At 43.2% G+C, this 15,138-nt stretch overlaps 1 protein-coding gene across 3 annotated transcripts in view; it reads right to left on the bottom strand.

Annotated features, from left to right (window-relative positions):
• The window catches only part of SLMAP (sarcolemma associated protein), a 144,440-nt gene that overhangs the window by 63,014 nt on the left and 66,288 nt on the right, over positions 1-15,138 (bottom strand). For all 3 annotated transcript variants that reach the window (XM_088472687.1, XM_088472689.1, XM_088472688.1), the window contains exons 5-6: positions 5,566-5,628; positions 768-863 (exon numbers count right to left, since the gene is read on the bottom strand). In XM_088472687.1, coding sequence (XP_088328813.1) covers positions 768-863; positions 5,566-5,628 — 159 coding nt within the window. The remainder of the gene's footprint in view (positions 1-767; positions 864-5,565; positions 5,629-15,138) is intronic.

The raw sequence follows: 15,138 nt of genomic DNA, 5'->3' as shown, positions 1-15,138 counted from the left end.
GGACTGGACAGCTACAAGTCCAGATCTTATCCCCATTGAGAAGCTCTGGGACTAACTGGAGTGACGGGTGCGTTCTAGGCCGACTCGACCTTCTTCAGTGTCACAGTTGGTCACTGGACTTAAGGTGGAATGGCAAAACATACCGCCTGCTGCTGTCCAGGAACTTGTCCACAGTTTGCCAAGACGGGTGTCTGTAGGTCTACCACGTGCAGTGATTACTGCAAAGTACTGACGTCAATAAAAACTTGATGATCTATTTGCTGTCAGTGTCCTATAACTTTTGTCTACATAGTGTATTTGTAATGTATGGACTCATAAGTGTGATGAGACCATTATACTCTATTTCACTTTCAGGCACAAAGCTCGCATGTTACAGATCCTCCCCTAAAGGTGCTGCAGGAACTCCTCTGTTCAATGCAGAAAGTGCTGTAATATTTTACTTTTATGAAGATCAGCAGCGGAATGTCGGGGTCATTTTTTTATCTATTTTACCTTTATGGCACAGGTAATGATCATGGCTCCTGGGATTAGACAGGAGTCTTGTGTCAGTCACCTATCACAGGGTATGAAGCCAGTATGGGGAAATCTGGTTTACATCACAAAATATTAAACAAGTGTCGCAGGATATATTCCTCTTAATCTCTGAGGCTGTCCTAGTGAGTTCATTTAGAAGCATCCTTCATTTTAATGACACCACCTCAATGGATGTCACATTACAGCAGCCTCCACAATCTGCGTGGAGAAAGGAAGTGGTCGCTTTTTGATACCTGCCAACTAGTATCTGAAGCTTCCTGTGTATTGGCGAGTAGCCTTTGTAGAGTGGCCAACTTCTGTTCCAACATCTGTTCCCGATGTAAGGCCTCCTGCAGAAAGCACACACAATGTTATGTGTCGTTATATGTGGTACACACTGCATGTAGAAGAGCAGGTAACAATCGACAATGGCTGATACAAACAAGTTTCCTGGTTGGAGTCTACTTACCATATAATCTCTCACTAAACACATAATACACAAATATAATTTGGAATTACAGAAACAGGCGGCAATTTATATATATTATACACACACAAAGATAATTCAATAATTGATTAAACTGGCTGACAGAGTTTCGGTACAAATCATGGTTACTTCCACAAGCTATGAAAACTTGAAAGAGAAGTTGTGGCAGCTTTGAACTGCCGATGCTGAAACTTATAATAATTATTAGTTTATTTATATAGTGACTTTCTCCAACAGGACTCAAGGCAGATAGTATGAACATAATACAGAGGTTTAGATTTGCATGAAATGCAGAAACCGTGCACATAATACCAGGATGTGGCAGCCATTTTGGCTCATCAGCACCAACGATTATTTATACTACCCACAAAGGATTTATCTGTTGGTTTTATCTTCACTGAAGCTCTACGAGTGCTTTTCTGTAGCTATTAGAATACATATTTTTTTCTTTGAACAACACACACACGTGTAAATATACACCTATCCTCAAATCGCACCAAACAGCCACATTTATCGCGACACAGACTTTGCCACTTAGCCGCTCCAAAACACTAATACTAAGTACCTAGTACACTATTTGTGAAACGAGACGCAAGATTGAAGAAAAATTAGAGAAAGGAAAGAGTAGCTAGGTTGAGGAAAAAGGACACAAGGCAGGTGAAATGATGGTAAAAGGAAATGAGGTAATTAGGTCCTCCTGGTGGCCTAAACGAAAACATAAATTATGGGGTTTTCCTTACGGAGTAACTTTCTTTCATTCTTCCTATAGTACTTCCGTCCATTCCCACATATACATATATTTTTTCAAATCTTTTCCCTCATTTTCTTCTATATATTTTTCTGCTTCAATGATTTTAATTTATCTATGACTCGATTTTTAACACCTCCAGTCCCCAATACTGTTTTTTGCATTACTTACTCTGTAATGTACTATCACTTTGAGGCATTCCTCATTTTATATAATTATTATTTTTTTCTTCATTACATTCTCATTTTTCATATCATCATCATCCTTGACATTCACTTTCCATATCATTTTTCACATTTTTATGTCACTTATTGTAACGAGGACCTAATTACCTCATTTCCTTTTACCATCATTTCACTTCCTTCATTTATCTACATTTTCACTTTTATGTTTATGTTTCTTTATATTTAATTCATCTTCTCACATTGACTAATCAATCTAATTTTGATATGTATATTTACATACCATCTTACACATCTTTTATACTCTCGCACACATACAATCGTCCTTTTTCTCTTTTTTCTTCACTTTTTCTACACATACTCTTATCTAGTTTTTTGTACACAAGTCTTCTTCTGTGTATATTCCCACTGCTTTACTATTGTTTGATGTACTTTCTATTTTATTGGATTTATTCCTACTATACTTCACAACATAATTTTTTCCCAATGGCTTCAATATTAGGATGCCTATCACCAGTATATAAGATCTCTATACATTATTTTCAACTTACATTTCTTCATTCTTATTTTTATTTACAAATGTATACTTTTATGTCATACATTTATTTTTACTATATACCTTTATACATCTTTTAAGAGACTGGTGCTGTTTTAATATTCTTAATCTAATATTTGCTCATATGGTCCCATTATAATCATCACTTCATGCAGTAACTATGATGTCTCTCTACTTTGTTTACATATGCTAATTAATCTCATCAGTCACTCCCTTGGATCACAGTGTCTGTCTGTGATTTGTCAGAATCCCATGTGCTTGTGGATAAGGCGATGCCTCTGTCACTCCTAGACACAGCCGTTTGATTGGACCTCAGTCCTTTATTTACCAGTATGTCAGAGGAAATTCCTGGCGATCAGGTGACCAAGCTCCGGCGAAACGCGCGTCCACACGCTCACAGCAGCAGGAACTTCTCAGCACACCGCTTTGCAGCTTTTGATTCACTACCCAGGTACTTTTCTATCTCTCTCTAGCGCTCTCTCATCTGGGTTTTCAGCTGCTGACTCCCCCTGCAATGCCCCTTGGTATCAGGGGAGAGACGCAGCCCTATCCCAGACAGCAGAAGCGCTGTCTGTTGTTTCACCTGGGATCCACGTGGCTGTCACTCTCTCATCCCCCTTTTGATTCAGATAGGGGACAGAAGAAGTGATCCCACGCTGTTGTTCCCCAGGCCTTACTTCCTTCAACAGTGGGTTTTTTCCACTCATAGCCAGGTGACAGACAGTGACGCTGAGTATATCTCATTGTTCATTATTCCATAAGATGTGGGTTTAATTTATATTGTTTTTGTCACTGATATATTGTTTTTTTTATATATATATCTTGTTCATGTCAATCCATCAACAGACATCAAGACTATTTAAAGTTACAGATGCCTTACTTATAGGATATATCCACTATATGCTGCAAACTATATGTTGTACTATATGTACTGGTGCCTTGACTATATTAATATTGGCACCATATCTGTTTTTCTTTTGGTGTGCTAGCCCATTGTAATTTTTACCCAGGGCTCTGAGATTGAAGTTCATTACATGTATATTTTCGCGCATGTAATTAATATGTGTATTTTCAAATAGAAAATTTGCGTTCTCAACTGCTCTGTTTACTATACTTGTCCTTTTGATTATTTATTTGTACACTCAGTAATACTTAGGACCTAGAGTACAGTAAACTGTTTCCAGTTTACACCTTGTGATTTTGGAAGATGATGTGTTAATTTTTCACATTGCATATTTCTCTATCAGCAAGGTGGTATATTGTCATCTATTTATGAGAAGTATTAACCTGATTGATTCATTTATAAATATATTTTTTCAGTAGAGAACTTATTTTAAGGATAATATTAAATGTTAAGCTTTAATTATTTCATTTAGCATCTTTTTGACTGTTCATATATTATGCAAGAGTGCACCATGTAAGGCATATTTGTCTTTGTTCTTTCTTTCTTTTGTGTCTTTGCAAAATTATACTTATTTAGGATATAGTCACCTCCTGCATGCAGCTGCGATCCTGATGTAGCATCCGTAGACACCGCCTCGGTTCTCCATCGCAAGCTATCGGTCACGATTGTTGCTGCTTTGGTCAGGCTGTGTAAACCGAGACTCACTCATCCTGGCCGACGGAACTGGACAGCCAGGTCCAGAAAGTCTGTGTCGTTAGGGTTCGGAACCATTAGAGATGTACGTTAACCATCGGGCTTCCATACATCTCTAAATCAATCCCTAAGTTAAGGAAAAATTAGGAAAGGTACGCAGCACGGGATTGTGCCATGCTTCTTGCACCATATGGAGGAAAAGGGATAGTTGTATGAGGACACATCTATACATGTCTATAATGGAGTGCGGAGGGAACACTACTTTGCAACACAGTTGCAGAATTCCAGCCTTTGAGAGCGGAATATAGCTGTATGAAAGACAGTTTCCAGCACAGAAGTTGGCCTTTGTATTGGGACACTTTCCTAGTTTTACAATAAGTTGTTTGATTTGGAACAAACTCCAAATTGAGCATTTCGGAACCAGAATTTGAGAAAAGTACAAGGTGAATCACACAAGTGTTTGGGGTTCATGATGGCAAAGCTTTCTTATTTCAAGCTAATTTAAGACTACAAACTTCTGGGATACCCTTTGGACATCTTTATCCATCCAATGGGACCAGATGAAGCATCCATAGAGACAAACCGATAAGCACTTATACCTTTTATTTTTGGTATGAGGACAACCTTCACTGGAGGGGAATTCAATTCAACACGCTATTGAATAGCGACGGGAGGGACTGCCGCAGCTATTCAATACACCGCGCTGTTTGGGCGCACCAAGTATTTCTTCTCGCACCCCCCTGGGGATGCGAAAAGAGAAATCCGTCCAAAGTGCCGGGTGCGCGGCTATTTTTCTATATAGCGCAGCGCTAACAGCCGCACGCCCGGCACTTTGGTCAGAGAATGCAGTTTACCGCGCCTTAACACCCTTGTAAAGGCGCTATAGCCAGCATGCTCTGACCACACAGCGCACTGAAGTTAATAGCTCCGGGAGCTCGCTCCTGGCGCTATTCAATTCGCGTTGAATCGCCCCCTTTGAATCTACCTGGGAAGGGAGATTCAATAAGCAGTAAGGCTCTGTCAAAACCTTGCAGCCTTATACAGGTTATAATATCCTGCAATGTTTCGACAGAACCTTACGGCAGGAAAACTTGGTGGGTGTGAGAAATGTTTTCCCCCTGTAAATCACCCGCAATGTGCGGAACACAACCTTGTGCTTAACTGAATCACCCCTTGCAATTCACTAGAAACCTCAGAGCAGTCAGTGGCACAGCTGCATTCTCAGGTGACTCTGCTGCCTACTGACATCAGCACCTGTTGAGAGGCAATATTTGACTAGTGGGGACATTTGTATCATGCAGTAAAGGTAGCCTCCCTAAACACCCTGGAATAGAACATGAAAGGTACATCTTTCAAAAAATGTGTGCCAATTTGTATACCATGCCCCAAGTGTCAGGTTATTTATGAATCAGCAAAGCCATATAAAGATCATGTTCAATAACGTAATTCTTCTAATTACAAAGTCATCCAACTGGAATTTACCTGTAGATACTGAGAAAGTTGGAACAGTTCCTGAGAGTACATACTGGGAGTGTGAGCAGCAACCTGTAGGGAGACCAGACATAAAAACCCTGTAACATAGTTCTGTTAAACATAGATCTAGTCAAGGTAGCTAACAAAGGCTTAAATGGTCTTTAGTAAATAGCGGAGCCTGAAAGGGGCACCCACTCACTAAAAATATATAAAAGAGAAACACAGATATAGAAGTTATAAAAACTTTAAACATGATACATTTTTAAAAAACAGAAGCAAAAAAACAGGTACAAAACATTAATAGCCATTTAGATCTTTTCATCTTTGCAAATATAAAATCCATAGTGTAATATCATGTAGTACACTTATTAATCATGAGAAACCAAGTTTAGCATACCGCAGATAATCCCTTTCCAGAACATTGGCAGAGGACGGAAAACCTACTCTACAGAGGAAACAAAAAACATTCAGCGGAAAGGTCGACATTTCCATGAGGATTAGCGTTAGGGACCATATGACACCAAAATACTAACAATGTTGACATAACAGTGTCGACATGCTGAACGTCGACATGGTCAGTGTCTATATATATTCTGAACATAGGGAATGTTGAATACATTTATCCAACCCAATATGTTCCACACATATAATCTTCCAGACTCTCACATGGTCTGTATGAAAAATGGTGCACAAGATAAAAGGTTTCAGCAAGCAGTAGCATCCAATCAGATGGGTCTCATTATTCCAATCCCATTAACAAAAGTAAGTGGCCGGTATCTGTTACAACAGCATCTTTGTTGCACACCCCCAGCCGGCATCAATTTTAGAAAATAGCTTTCCTTCTAACATTTCAATACTACTAAAACTAACGATCCAGAATTAGATTTTTATTTATATGTTTGTATATATACAGACGCAATTTAGCGCGATGCTGAATAGCTCCGGGAGGAAGCATCCGGAGCTATTCAATTCACCGCACTGTTTGCTTATTCGGGAAGAGGTTAAGGGGTCTATTTACTAAGCAGTGTTAGGAGACAGAGTGAAAAGTAATACGTAAGTGATTGGCTGTCACCCTATCAGCTCCCAACTGTCATCTCACAGGCTGTGTTTGAAAAATGACAGTTGAGAGCTGATTGGCTGGTACCTTATCACTTTTCACTCTGTCTTCTAACACTGCTTAGTCAATAGACCCCTAAGTCTGAGAATGCCGGTTCTCGCGACTTAACCTGGGTATCTAGTCACGAGAACAGGAATTCTCTGACTAAATCGCCGTGCTAAGCAGGAAAACAGCCTCGCAGCCGGCACTTTAGTCGATTTTCTCCTCGCTCCCTCAAGGGAGGCAAGAGAAGTAATCCTTCAATGTCCACCAAGGGACAAATGACCTGGCCAATGCTGAAGTCATGGCAGTAAAAGATGAATTCAGGAAGTTAGGGGCTGCTCTAAAGCAGGTGGCAACCACTAACATTTTCAGAAGTATTGCCAGTACACAGAGGGGAAGATAGAAATCACTGCATCAAAAATGGGATTTTGGTACTTACCGGTAAATCCTTTTCTCTGATTCCACAGGGGACACTGGAGGTGCTTACGCTGGGGTATAGAGGCATGGATAACTGGAGCTGGCACTTTAAATAATTCAGAAGTGTGAAGCTCCTCCCCCTCTATGCCCCATCAGCCCTCAGTTTAGAAAATGAAGACCGAGAGGAGATGGAGAACAAGATGAGTAAAAGGGAGATAACACACAATCAAAACAAACAACATACTGAACAAACCGAACAGGCAGGCAGAGAGCGCTGAGGTGGGCGTCCAGTGTCCCCTGTGGAATCAGAGAAAAGGATTTACCGGTAAGTACCAAAATCCCATTTTCTCTTTCAACCACTAGGGGACACTGGAGGTGCTTACGCTAGGGACGTCCCAAAGTTTTCCCCACGGGCGGGAGCGCTCTGTGGCACCTGCAGAACAAAGCGGCCAAAACTGGATGCTGAAGCAGCAAACGTATCAATTTGTAAAACCTTACAAACGTGTGAACCAAAGACCAAGTGGCCGCACGGCACAATTGTGACGTGGAGGCTCCACTACCGGCCGTCCATGACGCCCCCACAGAACATGTGGAATGAACCGAATTGACGAAGGAGGCAGACGGTCGGCCTAAACATAAGCCTGATAAATAGTCAGCCGGGTCCAACGTGCCAAAGTCTGCTTAGACGCTGGCCAACCCCTCCGAACCGCATCATAGAGGACAAAAAGCGACTCAGACTTACGGAGGGGAAGCAGTCCTGTCAACATAGATGCGGAGAGCTCTAACCACATCCAAGGTAGAAGAACCACCAGAGTCCTCCACCAAAGACGTTACCACCATAGGCTGATTAATATGAAAAGTGGACACTAACTTGGGAAGGAAGGCGGCTCCCGTCCAGAGTTCCGCCCTATCAGCATGAAACACCAGGTAAGGTGGCCTATAGGACAGAGCACTCAATTCTGAAAATCTACGAGCCGATGCTAGAGCCAGAAGGAGGACAGTCTTCCAAGACAAGTACTTAATATCAATCTCTTCCAAAGGTTCAATCATGGACGACTGAAAAAACAGAAGCACTGAGTTCAAGTCGAAGGGAGCTATCGGATGTACCAAAGGAGGCTGCCCACGCAAGACCCCCTGAAGAAACGTCTGCACCTCAGGAATGAGGGCCAATTTCCGTTGAAAAAAAATGGAAAGGGCAGAAACCTGCACCTTTAAAGTTCCAAGACGAAGGCCAGAATCCAGACCCGTCTGAAGAAAATACAGAAACCGGAACAACCAAAGTCGTAGAGGGAAGATACCGACTGGAACACCATGAGATATAAGAACGCCAGATCCGATGATAATGCACAGCCGAAACTGGCTTCCTGGCGCGCAGCATGGTGGGAATAACAGAGTCTGTGATTCCTCGGGGTCTTAGTATATCGGTTTCAAGAGCCACTCCGTTAAACGGAGCTGCGCTAAGTAGGGGTGTACGAAAGGACCCTACAGTAGCAGATCCAGGCGCAGAGGGAGGGGCCACGGATCATCTGACAATAGGATTTTAGCAGTTGAGGAACAGGTGGAATCGGAGGAAAGAGGTAAACGAAGTCGTAGATCCACGGAACTGTCAGAGCGTCTCTTGACACGTATACCGGGGGCTGACTATTCAATCGTGACGCCATGAGGTCCACCTGAGGACATCCCCATCGACGTATTAGCGCGTTGAACACATCTGGATGAAGCTTCCATTCCCCGGGATGGATATCCTGGCGGTTTAGGTAATCTGTTTCCCAGTTGTCCACACCCGGGATGAATACCACCGACAAGATTACTGACTGGCTCTCGGCCCACCGGAGGATCTGAGATACTTCTCGCATGGCCATGCGACTTCGAGTCTCTCCTTGGCGATTGATGTATGTGACAGCCGTCGCGTTGTCGGACTGCACTCTTACTGGATGAGTCCTCATAAACTCTGTTGCTTCTATCAGAGCATTGTAAATCGCTGTGAGTTCCAACACATTTTTTTCTAGAGGGGACCATAAACCCTGAAAGTGATAATCGAGGACTACTGCTCCCCATCCTTGACGGCTGGAATCCGTTGTTACGATGATCCAGTCCCACACTCCGAATCTCTGGCCCGCTAAAAGATTGTTGGATTGTGTCCACCAGAGAAAGGCCACTCTAGTAGCTGGGCTCAGACGGATCTGTCGATGTAGAAGCAGATGAGACCCTGTGTTAGTAGGTCCAGCTGAAAAAAAAACCCTGGAGTGGAACCGGCCGAACTGTAGTGCCTTGAAGGCAGCTACCATCTTCCCCAGGAGACGCAGACAAAGAACCAGGACCAGCTGAACTAACAACCGGATATCTCGAGCTGTGTCTATTGGAAGAAAGATCCTCTGTGATGCCGTATCTAAGATCATGCCCAGAAAGAGCAGCTTCTGGGATGGATTGAGATCTGCTTTCTTGAAGTTGATTATCCAAACGTGTTGTATTAGAGTCTGATATGTCAGGAAGGCATGACTTGTTAGAAGAGATACCGATTGCGCTTTGAGTAACAGGTCGTCCAAATAAGGAATTATGTTCACTCCCGATGACCGAAGGAGAGCAATCATGGCTGACATGAGTTTTGGTGAAGATGCGGGGATCCGAGGAAAACCCGAACGGCAACACCAGAAACTGATAATAATCTTTCAATATGGCGAAACGCAGAAAGACTTGGTGTGGTTCCCAGATGGGAACATGGAGATAGGCATCCTTGATATCCAGGGATAATAGGAACTCTCCTGGTTCCAAGCTCGCAATAACAGACTGCAGAGGCTCCATTTTGAACAGATACATCCTGAGATAGAGGTTCAATGACCTGAGGTTCAAGATGGGCCCGACCGATCCATCCAGTTTGGGTACTCCAAGGAGGTATGGGGTTTTACTCAAACCAGTTTGATGTTCTGGAACCGGAACTATCACAGATGATACTACTAGAGACTGGATAGCCTCCTGTAGAACCCTGGCCTTGTCTGTAGGTAATGGCAGACTTGTAGTGAAGAACCGAGGTGGAGGGGGGACCTCGAAGTCTATTCGGTACCCCAGGGAGATTAGTCTGCGGATCCACGGTTCTGGAGAGGTCTGGTTTCCAACTTGTTGAAATCCTTGCAGGCGGGCTCCCACTGTAGGAGGTCCCAGGTGGGCCAGAAGACCGTCATGCCACCTGTTTCTCCGCTGGTTTAGGCTCCTGTCTACGTGCAACCATGTGTGGGCGACCTCTACCACTGCCGCCTCTTGCTTAGGAGGGAGCACCTCTGGCTCTACCTCCAGAGTAAGATCTTCTGGGAGCCGGTGCAGTTGACGGGAGGAAGGAAGATTTACCCCCCGTGGCCTGGGATATCCATTTGTCTAATTCCGGGCCAAACAGCATGTCTCCACTGAATGGTAAACCCTCCACCACACGCTTGGATTCAGCGTCCGCATGCCAGGCGCGCAACCAGAGGCCTCTGCGGCAAGAAATAGCAGAAGCAGATATGCAAGCACTAATTTGACTGATATCTTTTGACGCTTCTCCCAGGTAAACTGCAGACACACGGATGTGTTCTGTTAGTAGGCATAACTGTGCTCTGGAAATACCATAGTCCACACCTGTAATCAACTGGTCAGCCTAACCAACCACTGCCTTATTAAACCACGCTGTAACAAGAGTGGGCCTAAGTTGAGCACCCGCTGCAGTATAAGTAGATCTTAACGTTGTCTCCAATTTACGGTCCGAAGGATCTTTTAGTACTGTAGCTCCCGGTACTGGGCGTGCTGTTTTCTTAGAGAGACGGGAGACGGACGCATCTACTGGAGGAGGCGTTTCCCACTTCTCCATCATGGATGATGGAAAAGGGTAGCTAGACGGAAACCGGCGCGGAATTTGGAACCGTTTATCCGGTTGTTTCCAGGCAAGTGAAAGCGGTTGTTGAAGATGTAGTGAGAACAGAAAAACCGTTCATTAAATAATTAGATATTCTACCCTGGAGAGATGGACTCCAGCTCTAGAGGGGTCTCATCCTGTAACGCTTCCTCCAATTCTCTCTCCTCAGTAGTGAGGAATTCCTCATCAGACTCTTCTAACTGGAGAACAGTCGATAAAGGACGCTTTTGAGTCGGTCCTTGCCAGGAAGTGGAGGGGGCGGACACAGCTGTATCCATTACCTGTACCAGGGTGTCAAGAGGCTTGGTTAACCCAGCAACCCAGGGAGGCTGAGACTTACGTGCCTCAGCTAACTCTGACGTTAAATCCGTCATTACTCCTACCATGTCAGAGGCCCATGTAGGCGCAGGTGAGGCAGTATGAGCCATAGGTGGATCAATTGCTATACAAGCATCACATAACGTGGACCCAGCATGTTACACCTTAAACAGAAACACCCTTTTGAGACGCCTTTGTTCTGTTTGACATGGATACACACAGTCACCACACACTGAGGGACAGAGTACAAAACAGAAGTAATGAAAAACAGAAGGCTGGCTTAGGACACAGAGGAGGAGCACACCCCACTCCCTTTCCACAGATCGGATTCCCTGCACCCCCAGTGTATTATGCACAGCCACTGTACCAGAGCCTTCTGTGCTTATCTGGAATGGGGAGCCAGAGAATCCAGCCTTCTGTATGTCTGCAGCACTCTTCCTGTGTAAGGGAGAGTTGCAGGCATTTAAACAGTTAAAAAACGGCAGCCACGCTGTTATCTACAGCTGCTTGCCGCGTATAGTGGGGAGAGAGAGTGAATAGAGCCCGCGCTGTTTAGGCTCCGCCCCCTTCCACATGCCCTAAGGGCTCCGATTATGGCAGCTATTTGGCCATTACCTCCCCCTCCGCGTGTATCAGCGGGGAGAGGGGAGAAGCAGGAAGCCGGGTGTAGCGCTGTTTCAACAGCGCTATGATAAACAACACAGCGCAGCATGTGCTAGCGCTGGTCAGCGGGGAGAGGGGAGAAGCAGGGAGCCAAGTACTGAGTACACACAGCTTCCCTGACACAGCGGGACGGGAGCCACGTGGGCAATGTGTCCAAATGCTAAGTGCTTTGGAAATAAAATCCCCAAACTAATTGCAATAACGACAAGGGATGATCTGGATATTGTGACTATTACGGAGTCATAGTGCAATGAAAATCATGACTGGGACACAGCTATACCGGGATATACTTTATTTAGGAAGGACAGAGTGGGAAGAATAAGAGGAGGAGGAATAGCAATGTATGTCAAGGAAAGCATAAATACTACATTAATACATAGTATTGAAGAAAATAACGAGTCCCTTTGGGTGACTATAGAAACGGGAGAAAGTTATTATTTCGTATTGGGGTGATCTACAGACCACCAGGTCAGGAAGAGGAACTGGACAATAAACTATTGCAGGATATCACTAAAATGGCATTAAAGGGAGAGGTTATGATCATGGGAGATTTTAATCTACCTGATATAAACTGGGAGGTGTCTGTGGCAAGTTCCACTAGAAGTAGGGACATCCTGAATTCATTGCAGGGAGCCTCCCTATAGCAATTGGTGAGGGAGCCCACTCGGAAAGGCGCAATATTAAACTTAATACTTCTAAATGGAGACACAATATCTGATGTAAAAGTGGGTGAAAACCTGGGATCCAGTGATCATCAAGCAGTATGGTTCAGAATAAAGACACATACTGACTCATCCCATACAAAAACAAAGGTGTTAGATTTTAGGAAGTCTGATTTTGCAGGTATGGGAAGATGTGTAAGCGAATCTTCGGCAGAGTGGAGGAACTTGAAAGGAGTGCAGGAGAGGTGGGGAAATTTTAAAAGTGCAATATTAAAGGCAACAGACCTTTGTATCACAGGGGTTAGGAAAACCACAAGGAAAAGGAAGCCAGTGTGGTTTGGGAAAGAGGTAGCAAGTATTGTGAGATGGCCTTTAGGAAATACAAGCAGACGCAAAATAATGAGGACAAAGATGTGTATATTGTAAAACAGAAAGAGGCAAAGAAAGTAATCAGATGTGCCAATCAAAAGCTGAGGAGAAAATAGCACAGTCAGTGGATAAAGGAGGCAAAACTTTTTTTTAAGTATCTAAGCGAAAGGAGAAAAACAAAAGGTGGAATAAATAGACTAAAGACAGAAAAAGGGAGTCTTGTTGAGGGAGACAATGTAAAAGCTGATCATCTTAATAATTATTTTTCTTCAGTAATCACTACTGAGAGAGAGGGCAAAGGGCCACAGTTAAGTTGCAGGTGTAATCTGGAAAATTAGGTAGGAACAGGCACATTTACAGAGGAGAAGATCCTAACAGAACTCTCAAAACTGAAAGTGGATAAATCAATGGGGCCAGATGGGATACATCCAAGGATACTAAAAAAAGAGCTTAAAGGGGTGCTGGTAACACCATTGACAGAATTGTGGAACCAGTCACTAGCTACTGGAGTAGCTACTAGTGAAAAGAGCAAACGTCGTCCCACTGCACAAAATTGGAAGCAAGGAAGAGGCAAGCAACTACAGACCAGTGAGCCTTACATCAGTAGTTGGGAAATTGATGGAAACACTCTTAAAAGAAAGAGTCGTAGATTATCTCAAATCCAGCAATTTGCAGGACCCCAAACAGCATGAATTTACTGGGGGGAGATCATGTCAAACAAATGTTATTGACTTTTTTAACTGGGTGACTAAGGAAATAGATAAAGGGGGGCCATAGATATAGCTTATCTAGACTTTAGTAAGGCTTTTGACACTGTTCCATATCGCAGACTGTTAAATAAACTGGAAAGCATGGGATTGGATACAAAGATAAATGGATAAGATCATGGCTGCAGGATAGGAAACAGTTGTAGTAAATGGAAGGCAGTCTCCAGAGGGAAATGTTACCAGTGGAGTACCTCAGGGATCTGTACTTGGACCAGTGCTTTTTAATATCTTTATTTGTGACATTGCAAATGGTATTGAAGGGAAACTATGCCTTTTTGCAGATGACAGAAAGGTATGCAACAGGGTAGGCACACAAGGAGGGGTAAAACAAATGATTGATGATCTAGGTAGACTAGAGGAATGGTCAAGAACATGGCAACTACAGTTTAATGACAAAAAATGCAAGATCATGCACTTGGGTCTCAAACATCCAAAGGCTAAATATAGTATTAATGGCACTATACTGGAAACTACTGAAGAGGAAAGGGATCTAGGAGTCACTATTTCAGGTGACTTAAAGGAATGCACACAATGTAACAAAGCAATGAGGAAGGAAAGTCAGATGCTTGGTTGCATAGGGAGAGGAATCAGTAGCAGAAAGAAAGAAGTGATAATACCACTGTATAGGTCATTGGTACGTCCTAATCTCGAATACTGTATTCCGTTCTGGAGGCCATATCTCCAGAAGGATATTAATACATTAGAGACTGTACAAAGAAGGGCAACTAAAATGGTTCAAGGTCTCCACCACAAAACGCACCAGGAAAGACTAAAAGATCTTAATATGTATAGTTTGGAGCAGAGAAGGGAAAGGGGAAACATGATAGAAACGTTCAAATATATAACAAGGGTTTTAACAAGGTAAAGGAAGGAGACATTCTTCAAAGGAAGAGAAGTATTAGAACAAGAGGGCATGTTCTGAAACTGGAGGGTGGTAGGTCAGGGGAAATTTGAGGAAAAATTACTTCACAGAAAGGGTAGTGGACAAGTGGAATAGCCTCCCATCAGAGGTGGTAGAGGCTAAGACAGTAGAGCAATTTAAACATGCATGGGATAGACATAAGGATATCCTTCAGAAGAAGTAAGAATCAACAAGAGTTGAGGTAACAATATGTTTAAAAATGGGGCAGACTAGATGGGGCAAGTTATTCTTATCTATGTTTCTTCAGTCCGACCAAACAGCGAGGTAAATTGAATAGCCACAGGAGCTCCCTCCCGTGGCTATCCAGCACTGTGCCAAATAGAATCTCCCCCACTGTATATACACACACACACACACACACACACACACACACACAGTGATTGAGAAAATGATATATATTATATATTTATTTATTCAATTTCAATCAGTGCATGTGTGTAGATAATTATAATATATACATATACATACATTATATATATATA

Source organism: Taudactylus pleione, unplaced genomic scaffold (assembly GCF_031769625.1).
Source record: "Taudactylus pleione unplaced genomic scaffold, aTauple2 ptg000128l, whole genome shotgun sequence".
Lineage (NCBI taxonomy): Eukaryota > Metazoa > Chordata > Amphibia > Anura > Myobatrachidae > Taudactylus > Taudactylus pleione.
The sequence above is the reverse complement of the archived record's forward strand: the minus strand, read 5'-3'. Positions and strand labels throughout refer to the sequence as shown.